Source organism: Rattus norvegicus, chromosome 15, assembly GCF_021556685.1.
Source record: "Rattus norvegicus strain SHRSP/BbbUtx chromosome 15, alternate assembly SHRSP_T2T, whole genome shotgun sequence".
NCBI lineage: Eukaryota > Metazoa > Chordata > Mammalia > Rodentia > Muridae > Rattus > Rattus norvegicus.
Window position 1 is genome coordinate 56,402,523 of NC_141548.1, and position 20,800 is coordinate 56,423,322.

Sequence of the window (20,800 nt, forward strand, 5' to 3'; positions counted from 1 at the left end):
AATTTGCCTGTTTGTTTTCTAAAGAGAGAGGGGAAGAAGACATGGAGGTGGAAGGATGGGGAGGTGGGGAAGACCTGGGAAGAGGTGAGGAAGAGGAAGCCATGGCCATTTCATATATTGTATGAAAAATGGTTTATTTTCAATGAAAAAGAAGACTTACTTGGGTTGGTTTCCTCCTCCTATTCTCCATGTCTGTTATTTACTTGAAACACAGATTTATTTACTCTTGTTTGTATTCATCAGTTGAATTTATGTTCCTTTATTTTGGGGATGTGAAAACACAGTATGACCCTATTCAAAAGGTTTATTCAGATCAATGTCTCTCTCTCGCCATCGCTACTCTGTCATCTCTCCACACATGCCTGTGGGAGAGCAAACCCACTGATTTATGATCTATCCTTCCCGTGTTTTGCTTTACAAAAACAATTTTCAGGGGAAGTAATCTTAAACCACAGACTTTGTTTTGGTGCGTTTAAATCTCAGGGGAAGCTGAAGCATCTATTTCTTTTTCTCAAGTGTTCATTGTGGAAAAGCTGAATGGACTATTTTGCAAATTTCCCTGCCCTAATCTCAGGAACATTTAAATGTGTACGTACAAGTCAGAATGTGGGGAAGGCTGTCATGACTCTATTTGCTTACAGAACGAAGATGCTACCTGAGGCTAAACAGAATGTTAGATGGTGCTCAGTGATGGGTGGTGGCTTTGATTGAGATGGTGGCTACCTTGATGACATTCTCTGAAGACAAATAATTCAGAGCTACATAAACTCTTTACTGCTTGTACCAGTCCGGTGGCAACCACCGTGGCAGACCCATCATTCCATATAGTTAAAGAAAGATGTTTTAATGGAGACTCTACAATCCTTTTCAAACTCTGCTGCTCAGCTTTCCGAAGCCACGTTTTGAAGAACTCACCTTATCTCATCACCTAAGTTGAAGACCTTGACAAGGATGGTCAGGGTAAGGCAGCTTTCTTCCTCACTGGAGCTTCCGCATGACCCAGACCAGGATCTTCTCATCAGTCTTCATCACTGTGAGTCTTCAGTGAATCAGACCATATCCTCCGAGAATATTCCAGGCTTTCTCTGAGGGATTAATCTTCTCCTGGGTGGGTCTACACTGCTATCCACAAGTTACAATGCATTTATAAGAGGCCAAGGTTAGCTATGAATAAGGCCCAATGCAAAAATCACAAATTTACTTAACACGTAAACCTTTTTGAGTTTGTTTTGTTCTATTGCATGAACTTTATATATGACGTCATGCCCCATTGCCAGGATTAAGATTGTCTAAATTAGACACAGTGGCTGCCCTCACCATGAATGGTTGTTGTTGTTGTTGGTGGTGGTGGTGGTGGTGGAGTGTGTGTGTGTGTGTGTGTGTGTGTGTGTGTGTGTGTGTGTGTGTGTTTGAGGGTTCAGTTATCAAACGACCTAATTGTATGTGTATGTTTCTTTTAGACTGTGGAAATGGAAGCTAAGTCAACTGAGCCACAGAAACCAGAGGGAAGCTGCTGTTATACTTTAACCAGTGTGTAAAGAAGACTCTTAAGCAATTAGTTATCTGGGACTTTCTGCCCGAGGAACTTGGCTGCTCAACAAGTCACTGTTGGGATGAAGCTTTATGGCCTTGGAGTCCTGGTAGCCATCATCCTCTATGAGAAGCATGGCCTTGCCTTTCAGAGGTAACACCAGGGGCCTATGGGCCGCGTTCTTCCCACTTGGGTGTCTCTCATAGAGCAGGAGTAGTGTCCTGGGAAGGAGAGCCAACTGGGTGGAGGCCAGTTCCTTCAGAGACTTGAAGTGATCTGGGAACTATAGGATATCAGTAAGTTTATTTTTTTCTCATTTTCTGCTTTCATTTTACCAGTGTGATAAGTACAAACAGTGGCTCTGGAGATTAAATAAACGGGACGATTTACCTGTACCTTCACACAACACATGATTTACATTCTTCCTGCCTTAGATGTATGAACTAAGTAAATACGTTTTTATTTTCACCTTGTTCATAGAGCACAGGAGGGGAAAGGGAAAGGTATGAAAGAGATCTGGATTGCACACAGGTACTGAGCGTAAACTGTGAGAGGAAGTTGAGCTAAAATGGACAGATAGAAGAACTTAGCTATTTCTTCATTAGCTTTGTGGAGTGATTTCCTGAGGATCTTTGACTGTAAAATGATTAGAGCACAAACGAGTGCATGTTGGAGCACACATGATACATGGGCTAACAGTCACAGCATATGTGCTGTGTTATAATTACTAACCAGTCAATGCTAAGCTTTAGGATTTATAAACTCTGGAATTGTTATACTTTTTCTTTGTTCTGTTTCTATAACTCTTTTCTAGTTATCTTTGAGATGGGTCCTTGTCTTCCTCTTTCTGAGTCTCAGGGAGAGATGGCGCTTGATCCCAATGTAGGTGGGGAAAAGTATCCATCAAAACATTTTTTGAGTCACACAACCAATAGAAAATTCACTCATTCAGCTAGTGCTGTGACCCTGAAGCTGTGTTTATGAAAGCTGGCTGATTCTGTTTTGCTCAGTGTGATTGTCAAGTATCAAGCAGTAAATTCCATTGTGAGAGGCTAGTTGTTAATGAGTTGATACAAAGATCAGAATTGCTGGAACAGTTGGTGACTTGTGTGTATATTTTAATAGTCAAGTAAGTATGATTTTAGGATCTTTGTCGGTTCTAATATTCCACAACTTGATGGTTGTCTTTTGTTAGAAGAAAGGCAGCAGCAACTCTGATAACATCATCTAACCTTAACCCTGACCCTGACCCTGACCCTGACCCTGACCCAGGGTCTTTGGGTGGAGGGGGCAGAAATCCATTGTTATTTAGGAATGTGTTTGACTCATATACTAGGTGGACACAATATTGCTATTTAAATACCTACCCTATACTAAGTATCTGTCCTCCCCTTCCCTCTCCTTCCCTCCCCATCCTCCTCTCTCATCTCCCCCACCTTTGTCAAATGGCTTCTCTATGTTGCCCATGTTGACTCTGAATTTCTGACCCTCTGCCCAAGCCTCTCAAGTAGATGTGGTTGGACTGTAGATGTGCGCTACGAGCTGGCTCCAGGCGTCAACATGACTCTATACTAGACACAGCACACTGAAAGATCTTACCGTATCTTTACAAAATCATCAAACCTGTACCCATTCAGTGGAGCTAAATAATGCAAATGAAAGAGACAGACAGAGGGAAAACTCTCTTGCACGTGGTTCCTACGTCCTTTGCTGTGGCGTGTACTCTGAAAGCTCTAGAGACGAATACCTGAAGAGTGGAATGAGAACATCATTACAGTTCAGCCAAATAATACTACATGCAAAATATTTAGCATTTGCGAGTACCTGGAGGGCCTACATGTGAGGGACCACGTTGGAGACAGAAGCATCCCGAGCTCTGAACTCTCACCCCTGCACTAGAAGTAATAAGATGAAGCCCCTCCCCCAGTGTTTCTGAGCTCTGCTTCTTCAGGAGCAAGTTATTACTAGCACTAAAAGAGAAATCTAATTTCATTCAGAGTGACAGCCTTTGATAAATTCTTATTTCTGGGGGTTAGAATTTAAACCTTTCCAGAAAGCAGTAACCAGCTGGCATTCGCCTGAAGCTGTTCTTTGTTACTGTTTTCTTGCCGTGATCATTTTCCTAATAATAGTTTGTGTTGGAGCAATGTCCTCATGGTTGATTTGTAGGTGTGTGCTGATAACCCTCATCTGTGAAATGCCATGGACCCACAGACACAAACAGCTTGTATAAAGGCATAAATACCATACGCCAGAGAGGAAGGCAGCTGAAGCCTGAATTTCCATACCCGGTTGGCTTTTCAGGGCCAGATAAATAAATGAAATACTAGCAAGAATCTTGTAAACAAAGTCATTAATTGCATTGTGCAATGATTATCTAAGTGGAGTCTGACAGCCCAGGCCATTGGGAAAAGAAAAATGAGAAACATGGGCAGAGAAGAGGAGACAGGTTTGGAGAGAAGGGCATCATAGACCATGGCACATGCATTTTGTTAATATCACACTCTGGCTGGGCATCGATTCCAGTCATTCTCCTTCAGATATTGTTCCTTCGGATCAGTATTTTTGTCCGAAGGAGCAGACCACCAAACAGTGCAAAGCAGGTAACAACAGCATAACTGGATCTATCTATCTATCTATCTATCTATCTATCTATCTATCTATCTATCTATCTATCTATCTATCTATCTATCATCCATCTATCCATCCAACCATCCCATCCACCCATCTAGCATTTCTTTTTTTTTTTTTTTTTTTTGGTTCTTTTTTTCGGAGCTGGGGACCGAACCCAGGGCCTTGCGCTTCCTAGGCAAGCGCTCTACCACTGAGCTAAATCCCCAGCCCCATCTAGCATTTCTATCAGCTGTCAATGTATCTATTTACCTATGTACTTATATATGTATGTATGCATTTTATTCTATTTTTAGTTCAAGATTTTTCTTAACTATTTCTTCTGCAAATGCTGTAATTATCACTATAGAGATTCAACAAAACTCACCTTTGTTTTTCACTTCTTGTCCCTGGGCATTCTACATAGTGGGGTTATTTTTCCTCATGGACAAACAGTAGGTCAGAAGAATCTCATGGCTTTTCAGCCCACCCTGAGGTAACTGACAGACCTTGGACTGTATTAAAATACAAAGCATCTCTATTCAGAAGTTAGAATACCATCTCCAGTGGAGCCATTGTTCAAATTTCTCGGTCTTTCTGGATAAAAAGAAAAACTTTAGATTTATTCATCACAGATCTGTTGATCAGAGTGAAGAGAGCAGCTTGTAAACCCCCCAGCTCTGACGAGTGTGCAAAGGACCTCATCTAGTCAGGTACAGAAATAAGACGTTTGGGAACAGAAGAACATGGCTTACTGGCTGCCTGTGTGCTATTTCAGCTGATCTAATGGGGAGAGCCTGCGACTGGCTCAACCTCAGCCACTGGAAACACAAAACCAAAACCAAACAAGAAAACTTCCTAACTTTGTCCTTCTGTTCATTTGCCCGTGTGATCAACCAATTCGTATTATTGTAGCAGACTCTGAGACCCCTGAGGCCCTTCTTTGTGATTTATCTTTTTTTTTTTTTTTTTTTTTGAGCTGGGGACCGAACCCAGGGCCTTGTGCTTCCTAGGTAAGCGCTCTACCACTGAGCTAAATCCTCAGCCCCGTGATTTATCTTACATAGCAGGAACATCTGTCTGTTTCTGGCCAAATTCCCCCAGGAGGTTGGCTCTGAGATGAAGACTGACCTACAGGCAGTTTTCTGGAGAGGGCCGTCATCCAGCTCTGTGGAAGAATGAGGGAGGCGAGTTTGGAGTGGTGGAGTAAGGGAAGTGAAGAGCAGGGTGGGGGGATTGAACTGTGATCCTGTCACAACAGACGCCACCCCGCCCCCTGCATGTCCACTGCCACATTGGTGCGTTTTTAAAATTCTCTGATCATGGATTATGTGGCCCGTGCCTCATTATCTCTGAGAATGTTTGAGCATCTCCTTTGGCAGTGTTCAGAGGAGCTTGGGCCAACGCCACAGGACTGTTGCAGAAAGGAGTCATGGTCCCTTTAGAGCAGTGGTTCTCAACTTTCCTAATGCTGCCACCCTGTAATATAATTCCTCATCTTGTGGTGACCACCACCACCCACCCCCCAACCATAAACTTACTTTTGTTGCTACCGCATGACTATAATTTTTCTATTGTTATGAATTATGATGTAAACATCTGACTTGCCAGGTATCTGATATGTGACCCCCCCAAGGGGTCGCAACCCACAGATTGAGAACCACTGCTTCGAACATTTCTTACAACGCTAGTGTCTTTTGAGGGCTATCTAGATCCTCCTTCAGAGAGAAAATCTGGGTGCAAGTACTGACTCCAGTCTGGAGACAATGGATTATGCCTTTCCACTGTGGTAGCTTGTCTTCAGTCCTTCTCAGTGCCATATGTTGGCTTATTTTCATTATAAAGGTTAAACAATAGTCTGGCTGGCTGCTCATCTGTCTTGTCCCTGGGGATGCTGTGTTCTCTTCACCCTGTAGCTCCCTGAAGGTCATGTCTTTCTGGCCACTGCTCCAGCTTGGCTGCTCACTAGAGCAGTGGTGCCTGGCTTCTTGCTGACAGACGAGCCTTGCCACCTGGAACTGACAGTAGGGGGTGGAGGAGGTCTCATCATCTCTGTTGCTATCAGGAAGCTCCAGTCTGTGGCAGAATGCCCCACACTGGCTCTGTGAATGGAAGCCACTTCTTGCCTGGCTTCCAGGACAATAGCAAGGATTAAAGCTGGCAGTGGAAATGCGGAACATAGTGGGACAAAGTGACCCTTCTCTAAAGGGGTTTGCTTGGCCATGCCGGTAGATTCGACATTCTAGTTAGATCTTTGGGGGAGGGTTTGGATGCTAGGATGGGCTTTAGGCCCCTGGAGAAAACAACGGCTTGCACTCACTAAACTAAAAATAGCAGAATTAATGTGGCAGACACTTAAAGAGTGTGGCGGTGTGCGGGGGTATTCATAGAACGAGGCACGATAGGATATACATACCGTGCAAGTTGGAGCTCTGTTTAGTGTAGGATCGGGGCGAAGAGGAGGCTGGGCAGCACTGGAGGCAGAGGAGCGGCTGCTTCAGTCAGGGATGGACTTAGCAGTTGTTTTGCTGTTGGTGATGATGGTGTCATTGGTTTGGTTTTTCTGAGTAAATAAAATGTTGAGATTTCTTTTTTCAATTTTTTTTTTTAAAGAAGGAAAAATGGGAGAGAAAACAGTGAAACTGTATCACCTGTAGAAAAAGTTCTTCAGCTTGGCAGCGGCCATTTCCCCCTGCGTTCCTTAGGCTTTTATGTCTGTCTGCATAATTCTGCATCAGGTGACTATGCTAATCATTTTGAAACATTTTAGGCTCTCTCTCTCTCTCTCTCTCTCTCTCTCTCTCTCTCCCTCCCTCCCTCTCTCTCTCTCTCTCTCTCTCTCTCTCTCTCTCTCTCTCTCCCTCATTGTTTGATTTGTTTTGCTTTGATTCTGTTAAAGAGACAGAATCTCTTTAATTGACTTCGACTGACCTGGAATTCACAGTGATAAGCCTGCCTCTACCTCTGTCTCTGCCTCTCAAACTCTGGGATTGAAGCCCTGAACGACCACACCCAGCTGACCTCTTTTATAAATAGATAGATAGATAGATAGATAGATAGATAGATAGATAGATAGATAGTAATTAGCTGGGCATGGTGGCACTGCCTTCAATCCCAGCATTCAAGAGGCAGAGTGGAGCTTTGTGAGTTTGAGGCTAGCCTGGTCTACAGAGTGACTTCCAGAACAGCCAGAGCTACCTCGTGAGACACTGTCTCACACAGGAAAAATACAAACAAGCCACTGCAATTATGCACACGCCCCGGGTTTGGTGCCTATGATGGAAGGCAAATCATATTTCGCCCTCTCTCCTTCCCAGACAGCCATGCAAGCTGGGGTTCACAACGCGTTCTTTGTTTATCCGTAACTTTCTCCTGCTTTTAATACAGAGTAGTTTCCTTTCTCTTCTAAATTAGTTTTTCAAAAATAGGACCATATTTCAGTTTGCGTCATCTTGTTTCGCTGCTTTATAATGTATCACGGAAATCATCCCCAAGTTAACTGTTATAAATCAAACTCATTCTTTATAACTGGAAAACGCCCTAGGACAGTTGCACACGTGTTTCCAGTTATTGACACTTTGAATAATGATTCAGTACATAGCCTTGAACATATGCCCGTGGGCAGCGGTTGAATGGATTATGCTAAACCTGTACCAGGGGTCGACGTCAAATTTCCCAGGCTGCTGTTCTATGAGCCACCAGAATCGTTTGATCGAAATCCTCCAAACAAAAGCACCCTCTGTCCTACTGCCAATCACGGTTACCCCTGACTCCTCGGTACTTAGGAGAGGAAGCCCAAAGCTCCCAGGGTGCTTTCAGGCTCTTCTTTATGGAAGGACTTCCTAAGACCTCTGCATGTGACCCTGGCGATATGGGTGTACAAAGTCAATATATAAATCAAGCACCTACCAAAATAAGTCCTAGAGAAATTTGCTTTAAACCAATTCTTCAGTATCCATAGAATCTTTTTGCTGAATAAATATGAAAACAAAATTGCAAGCTGAGGAGACGAAGGTGTTTGCCCACTTTTAACATAAAGGAGTAAACAGCCTCAGCTCTGACACGACAGCATAAGGGTGTTTTCAACTTTCTCGGAGTCAGTCAATATTCTCATTTTACACAGTCAGTGCTGAGAAGTCTGCTTTGCATGAATTACTCCACACACGGTGGGAGAAGTTTGATAGAACCACTTCAGAAATTGTTGGAAATTCTGTCCCAGCCCAAGGCCAAAATTCATTTAGTGGTTTTTCGAGAAACTCTTCAACAGTGAGTTTTAAAATGAAATAGACTAACAGTGCTGTCCAAAGGTGATGCCAACGTGTGGATGCCGAGGAGAAGTGGTAAAGAAGTATTAACTCCTCGTTTCAGTAACGAGACCACCATGTGTTTGTAGGAACAGAAAACCATCAATCAGCACTGCTGGTCAGGACAGTGGGACAGTGTGGACTCGGACATGAGGTGTTTCAGGATCCACTGGAATTGTGGTCTGGCGGCACAGAGGATATAACATGCTGTGTTCAGAGCCATGGCTGCTGTGACGTCATGTCATGCCACACAGGGGAATGCTACCACAAACACCTTGGATTCATCTGGTGGTTGGTTTTAAATTAATTTTTTTGGGGGGGTCTTCATGCATTCCAAAACCTTTTACTGTTGCCAAGGTTTTAGGAGCTCCACACTCAGTTACACGGCCTCAGACTCAACCATGGTTTAAAGAGGCAGAGGAGAGACAGTAGAAGATTAACGTAACGCCCTAAACTTCTTTCTGTTCAGTTACTACTCCTCTCCTTCTCTGAACAGCCATGTGTCACACTCGGAAGAAGGAGCAGGTTACCATTTCCCAGCAAGGCTCCGTGACCTCCTGGGCTCAGCCTCAGCCTCTAACTTAGGCAATAGACGCTCGTGTCTTAGAGTTGTCATTGCTGTGATTAAACACTATGACCCAAAGTAACCTGCGGAGGAAAGGGTTTCCTTGGCTTACGTATACTGAATCACCATCCACTAAAGGAAGCCAAGGAGGGAACTACAGCAGGACAGGGCCCTGGAGCAGGAGCTGATGCAGAGGCCACGGAGGAACGCTCCTCATGGCTTGCTCAGCCTGATTTCTTTTCTCTTTTTCCTCCATCTTTATTAAATTGGGTATTTCTTATTTACATTTCGATTGTTGTTACCTTTCCCGGTTTCCAGGCAAACATCCCCCAACCCCTCCCCCTCCCTTTCTATATGGGCTTCCCCTCCCCATCCTCCCCCCATTACCACCCTCCCCCCAACAATCCCGTTCACTGGGGATTCAGTCTTGGCAGGACCCAGGGCTTCCCCTTCCACTGGTGCTCTTACTAGGCTATTCATTGCTACCTATGAGGTCAGAGTCCAGGGTCAGTCCATGTATAGTCTTTGGGTAGTGGCTTAGTCCCTGGAAGCTCTGGTTGGATTCAGCCTCATTTCTTATAGAACTCAGGCCCAGGGATGGCGCCACTCACAATGGGCTGAGCCCTCTCACATAAAGTACAATTAAGAAAATGCCCTGTGTGCTTGCCTGCGGCCTGATTTTATGGAGGTATTTTCTCAGTTGAGGCGCCCCCCCTCTCAAATGACTATAGCTTGTGTCAAGTTTCATAAAATTAGCTAGCATGCCTCCAATGGAGCCTGTGCTAATAATGCCCCGCCCCCCAAGCTACTATAACCTCTTCTGTACTTACAGAGCTCTCTGTATATCTCTTCTTTACTAAAATCTTTTATTCTATGTATTTTTAGGAGGTTAGAGAATGAATGATTAAGAGGCTAAGAACACTTGCTGCTTTTGCAGAGGTTGGCACCCGTAAGGGGACAACCCACAGATGCCTCCAACTCCAGGGGGTCCAGAGCCCTCTTTTAGCCTCTGTTGGTACATGTTTACACAATACACATCCACACTGAGAGACAGAGACAGAGAAAGACAGACAGATGGACAGACAGGCAAACAGAGACAGGTCCAAAAACTCTTTAAAAATTAGTACTTTTAGAGTGACAGGAAATCTGCCGAGGGGACGGACATGTGGCATCCCTGCTTGGCCCTCATGCTTGCTTCCTGTCCCATCATCGTACGTCATCACTCCATATTTGTCAAAACTGTGAAGCCAGCACTGGTTGGCCCTGTTCACTGGGCCTTTAAGAAACCATCGCTTTCTTTTTCTCTTTATAGAAATATCTCCTACAGAGAAACTAGATGGCAAACTGCAGACGTGAATGTGCTAAGAAGCCCTCCCTCTCCGAGTACATGGTTTACAAACAGAAAGTAAATTGAGACTGAGTCACACTAATGTATCGCCCAGACTTCCGCCAGCCGCACTGGGAACTGGAAACACTGTAGCAAGTGTTACACCGCAGAAAGGAATACACAGAGTAAAAGCAAGTGCTAGGACAACTGATGTTCCCAGATCCACTTCATTTGTGTATCCTGACAACAGAGGTGGCTAGGATATGGAGTAACTAATCACCATGTGCAGAAGGAAAGGCAACATTGTTAGAGCAAGTATAACTTTAAAATATGCGATACAATTATGGATAAAACCTAGAAAAGACATTAAAGAAAGCCAAACAGGTAAGTCTTCTGTATTCGTTGATGAGAAGACTCAAAACCATGAGTACGTCCATCCTCCCCAAATTATGAACCTTTAAATTACAAAAAACTCACCATGAAAACTTAAGGTTTTTATGAAACGTGACAGGTGTTGACTTTTAAATTTTATACTGAAGAGCAGATCTCCCTGAGAGGCTTTTCCAAAGGCACAGGGTTGGGGGATAGGTGGGAATAGGAGCTCATTCTGAAAGACACTGGGAATTAGTTTGGAGGTCAGAGATGACAGTTCAGGCAGTTAACCTGAACTTGATCCCCTGAACCCATGGAGAAAACACAGCTGTGGTTGGTGGTCATTGCTTTTAACCTCACTCACTACAGGAGAAAAGACAGGCAAAGAGCAACAACCCCATTCAAACACAACAGCCCAAAAAGCCATACTGTATTGCTGAGGGCCATCATAGATTATGCTACAATAACTAATGCACTCGAAAAAGCCTCAACTGAGGCAAGAAAGCCGTAATTAATAAGTAGTCCACTTGTGCTGCTATAACATCAAAATACTTCCAACTGTGGGTTTATAAGCAACAGAAACGCCTCCCTGTGCTAGAAGCTAGAAATTCAAGGTCAAGGCGTAGCAGATTTCCCCTGGATAGAGTGGCGGGAATTGGTGGGGTCACTCCCAGGCTTCTTTTATAAGGACATTCACCCTAATCTTATTCCAGAGGGCTCTTTTCTTATGATCTCTTCACTTTCCAAATCCATCACATCTCAGTATCACTTTAAGGATTGGGATTTCAACCTATAGAGTTGAGAGGGACACAAGCCTCCATCATGACACTTGTCCTGTCAGCTATCAGTAGAAAACGCAGACCCTCCCTGCTGCTCTACCCTGGAAGTCTAAACTGTTTCCATTGTACAACTCAGTCGGTGTCTTGAAGTTCTTTGCTCTAGCTTGCGTGCAGCCTCGCACATCCCCACTGGCTGAAAGTCAGGCCTCAGCAGAACCATGTCCAAGGCTGGGGGATGCAACTTTTCTGCAGTCTGGGAAAAAGATATGGTTCAATGCACATTTTCTCTGTCAGGTAATGTGAAAACAACCCACATCGATAGTGACATAGATAGCTTTGAAAGGTATGGGAGATTCTTAAATGATTATATGGTGTTAAAAAGGGAAAGGGGGAGAGAGAGAGAGAGAGAGAGAGAGAGAGAGAGAGAGAGAGAGAGAGAGAGATGCAGAGGCAGAGAATTCCTTTGCTATAGTTCCTACGGATAATTTCTGATGCCTTAAAAGATGGGATAGGGAAGACAAATTCAATGTGGAGACTGAAGAAGTGGCTTAAGGGTGCTCTTCCAGAGAACCTGGATTTGATTCTTGGTACCCATGTGGCAGCTCACAACTGTAACTCCAGTTCTTGGGATCTGACACCCTCTTCTGGCCTCCAACGGTCTCTGCATGCACACATGTAGGCAAAACATTCATACACATAAAACAATCTTAAAAAGACAAGAGACATAGATGTGACTATTATTGTGTTCCAAAGTTTGGTCAGACCTCTTTCACCCGTCAACCTGTAAGAAAATGGTGGATAAAAATGTACCTTAAGAAGAAGCCACCCTGGGAGTTGAGGTTTCTGAAGGAGGACTAACACGTAGAGCCAAGAGCATTTCAGAAAGACTTTCTGACCACACTCCATCGTTTCCTGTCAGCCCTGCAGCTTGAAACAACAAATATGTCATCTGAAGTGTTGCCAGTATCCACTGATCCTACTAATGTAGAAAGAAAGCCAGGTGCGAGTGACGGTGAGGAGAGACAGAAGTCGAGAGTAGATTCAGGGACTGATCCAATATCTAAACGACCACTGAAGAAGCTGATGAAACAGAAACAATGCAAAGAGCAGCGGGAACAGTGCAAGGGAGGATGAAAAGAAAAACGCAAGAGAAGGACATTAGAATGACGGTGCCAACTGGAGTCCAACTCAGATGGAAACGACAGGAAACGGATTCGGAGACATGTTGCTTGTAGCGGCCTCCCCCTTACCATCGACTGTAGCTCTGATGACTTGATGGTGTTAAAGGATATTAAGAAACTTCATAAACAGATTCAACGATGTTATACAATGTGAAAAGCACCACAGTTTAACTTGACAAACCATGGAGGTCAACTGAAGAAGAACATGGATAACAGTGGCCAAGGATGGTCAACTGGAAGGATATTCACATCATATCAGAGCCTATAGTGAACTCATAAAAAAAAAAAAAAAAAAAAAAAACAAAAAAAAACAAGGACCTGGTTTATCTGACGTCGGACTCACCTAAAGTACTGAAGGCCTTAGATGTGACTGGAGGGTTAGTGTACCACAACCATCACAAGGGACTCACACTTAAGCAAGCATCCAGTTATGGAACTGAACGTGAAGCACGGCTCCCTCTTGCAGATTCTGTGAGGATGAATAGTAGAAAAGTCCTGGCAGTTAACCATGTGTTTGAATTATCCTGGAGTTCTTGGAAACGAGAGACTGGTGAGAGGCATTTTTCACAATCTTACCCCAACGGAAAGGAGCTGTTTTTCCCCCGCACACAAGGCCTGCAAAAGCTCTCCTCAGGACCACCAGGCCCTGCCAGGAAGGCAGGACAGTGGCAGTGAGGGAGGGCATTGCAGGATGATCCTGACTCACCACAGAATGAGGAGCAGGACCAGCAAAGCAGCCTGGTTTCCGCAGTGAGCCCTGACCCACAGTAACCTCCGCCCCCCCAGCCCCGTTCTCCTCTTGTTTAAGAGAAACCAGGCAGTGCCCTGCTTCACAGAATGTTCAGACTGCAAGAAAATTTTCTCTCGTCTCTGTTGTGGAATTTTAAATCTTTTTAAAGAGTTAAATGATAATGAAAAACCCTTTAAGCATAAGAAAGGATTGTTTAGTTTTGTGTTAGAAGACTTAAAGGTGTGATTTCAGACTGGCTTTAAGCCTCCCATCAGTCGTGGAGGATGTTGCGAGCGAGTCTGCCTCCATCCATCATTCACTGGGGCATGTCCTTCAGGAAGAGCCTTCTGACCCGAGCTTGGTTTTTTCATGTTTCTCCTACCTGTGTCGTTTTGGTCTGATGGCTGTTTGTTGGGACAGATATTCATCATTGTCCTGTGAGTCTTCTAGAATCTCGAACTTGGGAAGCTACCCTTTTTTTCTGTAGCTTCTGTGTTCAATTTTAAGAAATAACATTAATTCTAGGAGAACTACCAATTGTTTGCTGGCTCAACAATTCATTCCTTTTGGACAGTGAAGCCCATTCCTGTGCCTCCCTCATGATGCCTTCGTATGCTTCTGAAGTAGTTGCAAGAATAATCTTAAATCCCGCAATGACAATAGCTTATTCAATTACACAAGTTTTGCTGGGTAGATTGCTTTATAAGATTACCTCTGAAGTATCAATTTGCCTTTACCTCGATTTAAAACAAAAGAGCTATTCTTTCCATTAATTTTCCACATATTTAATATATTTCCATAATGTTAGCTTTTAATGTGAATATTATACACCTGTGTCCTATATAATTTTTCAACTCATGTAAACGTGTTTCTGTAAATAACATATGTGTGTAATGTTTACATCTGTCTATAATACATTTAGCTTTCATGCCTTAATCCACAATGGCAGGTTGATCTGTATTGTTTGTGGAAGGATTGTGTTGAATTCACTAATTTGAATTCATTAACTAGAAATTAAACAGTGTTCTGGAAACTGATGAAGACAGAGTTAGGCTTCTGCACAGTATTTGCAGAGAAGTGTGTTTAGGTCACGTGCCCCGTACACACGGGCAGTGGAACTCCAGGAGCTTTCCCTGAATCGTGACAAAGTCAGTTTCTGGTCTTTTCTCTGTATTATATAATGTGTGTGCTGTGTTAACGTCACACTTAGATGGAAGCTCGTTAGATCTGGTGTGGATGTTCACTGCCTGCTTTTGTTGCTTTATTCGTAGTTACCTATTGTAGCTAGCTCTTCCAAAGTCTATAAATGAAGTATATAAACAGTCATAGTATAGTTCTAAATGAATAAAGCTCACGCTGTTACTGGAAGAAGAAGGAGGAGGAGGAGGGGGTGGGCGGAGGGAAAGGGGGAGGGGGAGGAGAAGAAGGGGGGAGGGGGAGGGAAAAGGAAGAGGAGGGGGAGGGGAAGAAGGGGGAGGGGGAAGAAAGAGGAGGGGAGGGGAAGAAGGGGGAAGGGGAGGGGGAGGGGAGAGGGAGGGGGAGTGGGAAGGGGAGGGGGAGGGTAGTCAGGGATATAGCTCAGTAGCAAAGCAGCTCCCTGGCATGTACAAGTACCTGGGTTCAAACCCAACACTGGAAATAACAAAAGAAAATGAAAAGGGTGGGCAGGGAGACAAAACTAAAACTGGTAGATTTTTGCAGTATGAGTAGCTGCTAAAGATTAGTACTTAGAAAAGAGATAAATGATACTGGTCAATTATTACCAAAACACAAAGGAATGAATAGGAAAAAAAAACAGGCAAATAAGCTGGATTAAAAATAACACATCAGTACAAATTGGAATGCTAAATAATTAGAACATAAAAAATGTTCATGATGGGTAGAAGTCAAAAGCTTAAACATGAAGTAAGTCAGAAGATTAAACCATAAGAGTGTGCTGCTATGGTGATTTTAGAAAGTAGATGGCAGGGGCTGGGGATTTAGCTCAGTGGTAGAGCGCTTACCTAGGAAGCGCAAGGCCCTGGGTTCGGTCCCCAGCTCCGAAAAAAAGAACCAAAAAAAAAAAAAAAAGTAGATGGCAGAGGTCATCAAGTACTGACAAGAGGGGGTCAGAGGAAATCTTGCCCCACTGGAAATACAAATGAGTGAAAAAAGTAATGGACTAATTTGACATTATCTTGTGAGATGAAAATGATGCATACCTCAAGACCCAGCGAGTCCTCTGGCCAGAAAATTCTTGTACTGTGAGCTATGGCAACAAGCTTGAAAATGCAAGTGTAAGTAAGGAAGTGCCATTCACATGAGTACGTAGAATATGCTCTTTTAAAATTTGACAAAATCTGTGGTCCATGCAAGGCAGGCACTCTACCACTAAGCAATGTCTCTTACTTTCTTTTTATAAGACTAAAATCAAAATCAAATAAATCAAGACAATCCCTGAAGGATCTCCACAGACAGTAACCTGCAGCTGTGTGTCAGCGAGACCACTGTTAAGAAAAGTGTTAAGAAAAGCAGAGGATGAAAAGGGTGGAAAGTGAAGGTGTTGGATATCTTTGGGAGGGTTGGGATGTGAGAGAAGAAGAGCACAGTGGGAACTCCAAGGATGACAGTCGAGCTCTCTCTTGAGTCTTTCTCAGAGATGAGGTGGAGTTGTGAAGATGCTTGAAGCAGGATCTCACTATGTAGCTCAGGCTGGCCTGGAATTGGCTCTGTAGCCCAGGATGGTCTGAAGATTATTTTCCTTCAACCTTGAGAGTGCTTAGAATTACAGGATACACCATCATACCTGGTCTGGTGCTGAATGTCTTAAGTGGGGGGGGGTTCATAGATATTCTTTTTATACTGCAATAAATGTAAACTAGTGTTAACACAGATGTTCTCAAATACGTGATATTATGTTGCTATTAGTTACTTGGCAATTCTACATATTTGTGGAATACAGGGGTATATTAGGATACACATCCACACTGTTTAATAAGATCAGGGCATTGAGCATCTCCCTTCTTCACAGATTTATCTTTTATTTGTGAAAACATTCATATTCTCTCTTCTGGCTTTGTGAACATATAGATAGCACAGTCTTGCTTATCATAGTTGCCCCTGTGTGGTAGAACGTATTTCATCGAACAACAATTTGCATCTATGGATTTCTCTCTCTCTTGTCCCGCGCTATTGTCTCACCAGCAAGAACACGCGTGGACACACGAATCCTTCTGCAGCAAAACGTTTATTGTATCTTAAAGAGAGGCGCGGCCACGGCGCCAGCATGGCGTGGCTTATATACACCCTAGCACGGCGCATCCACACCTGATTGGTCGCTTACCCATGATCTCATAGGCATGCCCTGGAGTGGGCAAAGACCTTGCACGAAGACACTCTTGCACATGCGCACACAGTTAACTTCCTGAAAGGAAGTCGGGCTGGTGCGGCGGAGGCCAGTGCCATCTTGTAATGGCAAAAGCTATCCCGGCTCTCCACGTGGGTCGCAGTGGAAGCCAGCGCCATCTTGTGGTGGCGAATGTTATTGCGGCTCTCCACATCTCCCCCTTATTGTTTTACTAGTATGAGGCTGGTCTAGGTCCCTGCAGTTACGTCCATCTGCTGTGGCTCCTGTCTTAGGTCATTCCTCTATGTCACAGCCTTATCCATCGTAGGGTAACCCTATCGCCACCGGGCCCCGTGTCTTAGATTGGTCTGTGCATGAGGAAAGTTGCCCGTCTCTGGATACCACAGTGCTGTGTGACAGTAACTGTTAAATGACCTAGGGTGAACTCTAAAAAGAGGCCAGCCAGAAAATGAGTTAGTGGGGAAATCATGATCACCCTATCGCGTACAATGAGGAAACCTCAGCGATGTAGAAGGGCTGATCAAAGAATCATTGAGTCTCTCTCATCTCAGTGCAATGGATCCACAGATCCATGGGGTGCAAGAGCAGAGAACTCAGATGCCGACTAATTCCTGAGCATAGATAACCAAATTCCAGGGGAGGCCCCTTGTTCAATGGCCACAAGTGCTTGAGTGATAACGACCTTGTCACGTTTCTGTTGAGATCTGAGTTTGCAAACCAACCATAGCATGAACACTAATCCACAGCATAGGGCTTCACCAAACAGAGCCACTCCCAACAAGTAGTGGGCACCTCATCTGGTTCTAGCAACTACTCCAGAAAGTTCACCCACTGTGCTTGCCTAACAATAGATTGGGGGGAGGGTAACTCCAGACACTGCAGACACAATGGCTGCAGCAGTAAATGGCTGCTATAATAGCAGCGAAAATAACAAGGTCTTTCCCAGGACAGTTCAGGATCAGCCATTCTTTTCTGGAACAACCATCAGGCAATGGAACCATGTCTGAGATCTGCATAACCAGGGCAGAGTTCCCCAGTCCACAGCAGCTTTACGCAGGTGGCATTCCTGTGAAGCTATAGACTGCAAAATGACAACACCAGTTAAGGCAGCAAGAGTCACCAGGGGAATGAGGGGGGCAGCAACGGCTGGAGTCCAGTCTTCTCCAGCAAGCAGCAGTGCACAGAGGGTCAGAGAGCAGGCCACAGTGGGACGGGACACACGCAGCGGTAACACTGACTGCAGCAACGCCAAAATCTCTGTGATGACAAAAGATGAGGGGGAATCTTCCATATTCCTCTCAGGGCAGAGGAATTACTTCAGGGACCCGAACCACGAGAGCTGAATCTTCATGCAACCAGGATCAGCAAGTCTCACCAACCACTTCTGGCAGCTGGCACACTCTTGTAGCATCCTGTAGAAAAAACACAAACATTCCCTCTACCCCATATAAAATATCTGAACAGGATCATGCCAATACGTGGATCTTTCTATTTCACCTAATCAGAAGTATGCCTAGTTGTAGGGTGCCATAAACACTCAGAGTGTTCCTTGGCACCCAAATTTTAAAATTGAAATAAAAGGAACATTATTTAGCATACAGGGATAACTCCCCTTTTTTAATTATTAAAATATTAGAAAGAATGAGATTTTTTGACTAATTGTTCCTATGTAAGGCCTATAATCTGCCTGGTATCATTGCCCTCCCTTATTAAGGAGTCCAGGCAATCCAGTTTGAGTTCTTAATGTCCTATAAAGTAACAGTATTTAGTGTTCTTAACCACTAAGCCATTTCTCTAGCACCTCACAAACTTTATTTACCTAAACATAAGCATTAATTAGAAATGTCAAATCCTGTAAATATTGTCTAGATTCAGTTGTACTAGAAATCCCTGAGCTGGAAGGGTGAGGCTGGGAATTTAAAGTAAGCAAATGGAGTCTTCCTCTTTCATATCAACTCTATTACCATTTTCTATGGTTTTGTATAGTTGTCTGAGCCAGAGCACTGAAAGGACAGTGAGTTGTCAGACAATTCACACTGAAATCATCACTCACTGATTTCATGTAGAAAACTTGTCTCTATTAAAGCATTAAGTAATTGAAATCAATTGTAAACCACAAGCCACACATTGGCTATCAGTATATGAATTGAAAGCTTGATTTTTTTAACATTTTAAATACAGTAAGCGCATTTCTTATGGGTTGTATGCACAAATATACAGGAAGTACAAAAGCACGTAAAGAGTAAAATTATCGATTTTGCCTGAAAAATTTGTATATGTAATAGGCCAAATATCAGTATTTTGTAATAACCAATTTAACTGTTGTTTGGAATAAGATGTTTTACTAGGTTTCTTTTTAAAATACTTCCATGACTCTAGCCTACAATTCTGTATTAACACAACTGAAGCTTTATCTCCAATGTGGATAACAAACAAAGACCTAAGTCCTCTGGTAAGGTGAGGTACTTAGCCAATTAACATATTCTTAGTAGCTTAAAATTAGTTTCAAATATTCTTTTCTGGAGTAGTCTAACAGCTACTCCCCAAATATTAAAGCTCATTTTGAGAGCAAAAGTTTGTAGTAAAAATTTCCATATACACTGAAAGATTGAAGTTCTAACTTCTTACATTGAAGAAACGACAAAATTACATAATACAAGGCTGTTAGCCATTCTTTTGTAAAATTTTTAATGATATCACTTTATGGGTTCTCTAAAATTATAAGCAAGCTCACAAAATAAAAACTCACAATTGCCAGGATGTAAACAAACTGCATAAAAACAATCCTCTAAATCTATCTTGAAATGACAGTTGGAGTAAGCAAACTGGCTGTTATGCTCTCACAAGTTTCAAAACCTCATCAATCCTTCGTAAATCCTGTTACAATCTCTACCTGTCTGATTTTTTTCTTAATTACAAATAAGTTTGAGTTAGTCAGTGTAACACTGGCAATCCTTAATCACAATCTTTAAGTTCTCCTTGTAACAACAGAGCACAGCCACAACTTTGGAAAGTCACCTGAGTCCTGAGTATGTGACTAGGCAGCTGTTGTTGGGGCAGTGGAATTAGCATCAAAATACAGATAACTTCAGGGCAAACCACAACTTTGGAAAGCAAAACTCAACTTCTAACAAACTAGCCTCTAAAATCCAGTCTCCAAAACACCGTTACAAAGTTTGACTGTTAATTCCTACATATGAACGCACGATGGTGCGGTCTCCAATACCTCAACAAAGAGACACTGTCCTAAATTCTTTTAGAAGCCTGGTTTCTAGGATAAGAGTTCCATAAAAATATTATCTCCATTTAGACCTGTTTCCCTAGGTTGGCTCATGCCACATGTTGTCTAGAATGACTTCATCCAAATTACCAGCTTTATGTCAACTTTCTGTTACCAATATTATACCTTTTTAACCATATCCAATAACTTAAAAGCCAATAGTCCATTACCAAGGCATGTAGAGCATATTTATACATTTAAAACCAATGAGAAACAAAATTGAAGTGACTACACATATCTTTAATATTTAGACCAAGCACCATTTTTACCTTTTTAGCTATGATTTTAAGAGAAGCACCTTGTCACCTGTTGAGTCTAATAATCAGCTCATGCAGACGCTCACCCCTGGGCAGCTTCTCCAGCTGACCTAGACACCTGGCTACAGGTACAGGGCTCCAAGGACTGTTTGAAACTGCTTTTTATTCATTCGTTCCTTTTTTTGAAACAAGTTAAAACCAAATCAAGGTGTGAACGACCAGCAGATAAAGTTTTTACCATTTTCTCTTTTTTTTTTTTTTTTTTTTGGTTCTTTTTTTCGGAGCTGGGGACCGAACCCGGGGCCTTGCGCTTCCTAGGTAAGCGCTCTACCACTGAGCTAAATCCCCAGCCCCCCATTTTCTCTTTTGAACATGAAACATAAAACATTTAAGCAACAGAAACAAAAACCACAGACATAAACTGACATACATGGACAGCTTGGTGCACCAAGGACAGACAATAGGCAAAGAGGGAAAAAACTAGATGGTGTTCCACGAAAGGAACCCAGGTTCTAATA

At 43.2% G+C, this 20,800-nt stretch overlaps 1 protein-coding gene and 1 pseudogene across 4 annotated transcripts in view; both read left to right on the forward strand.

Annotated features, from left to right (window-relative positions):
* Positions 1-608: 608 nt before the first annotated feature.
* The window catches only part of Cpb2 (carboxypeptidase B2), a 49,875-nt gene continuing 29,683 nt past the window's right edge, over positions 609-20,800 (forward strand). The window contains exons 1-2 of one of the 4 annotated variants that reach the window (XM_087584796.1): positions 609-960; positions 1,461-1,684. In XM_087584796.1, coding sequence (XP_087440922.1) covers positions 1,614-1,684 — 71 coding nt within the window. In that variant the 5' untranslated portion in view covers positions 609-960; positions 1,461-1,613. 4 annotated transcript variants of the gene reach the window in all.
* LOC148001047 (tRNA methyltransferase 10 homolog A pseudogene) lies at positions 12,343-13,440 on the forward strand (annotated as a pseudogene).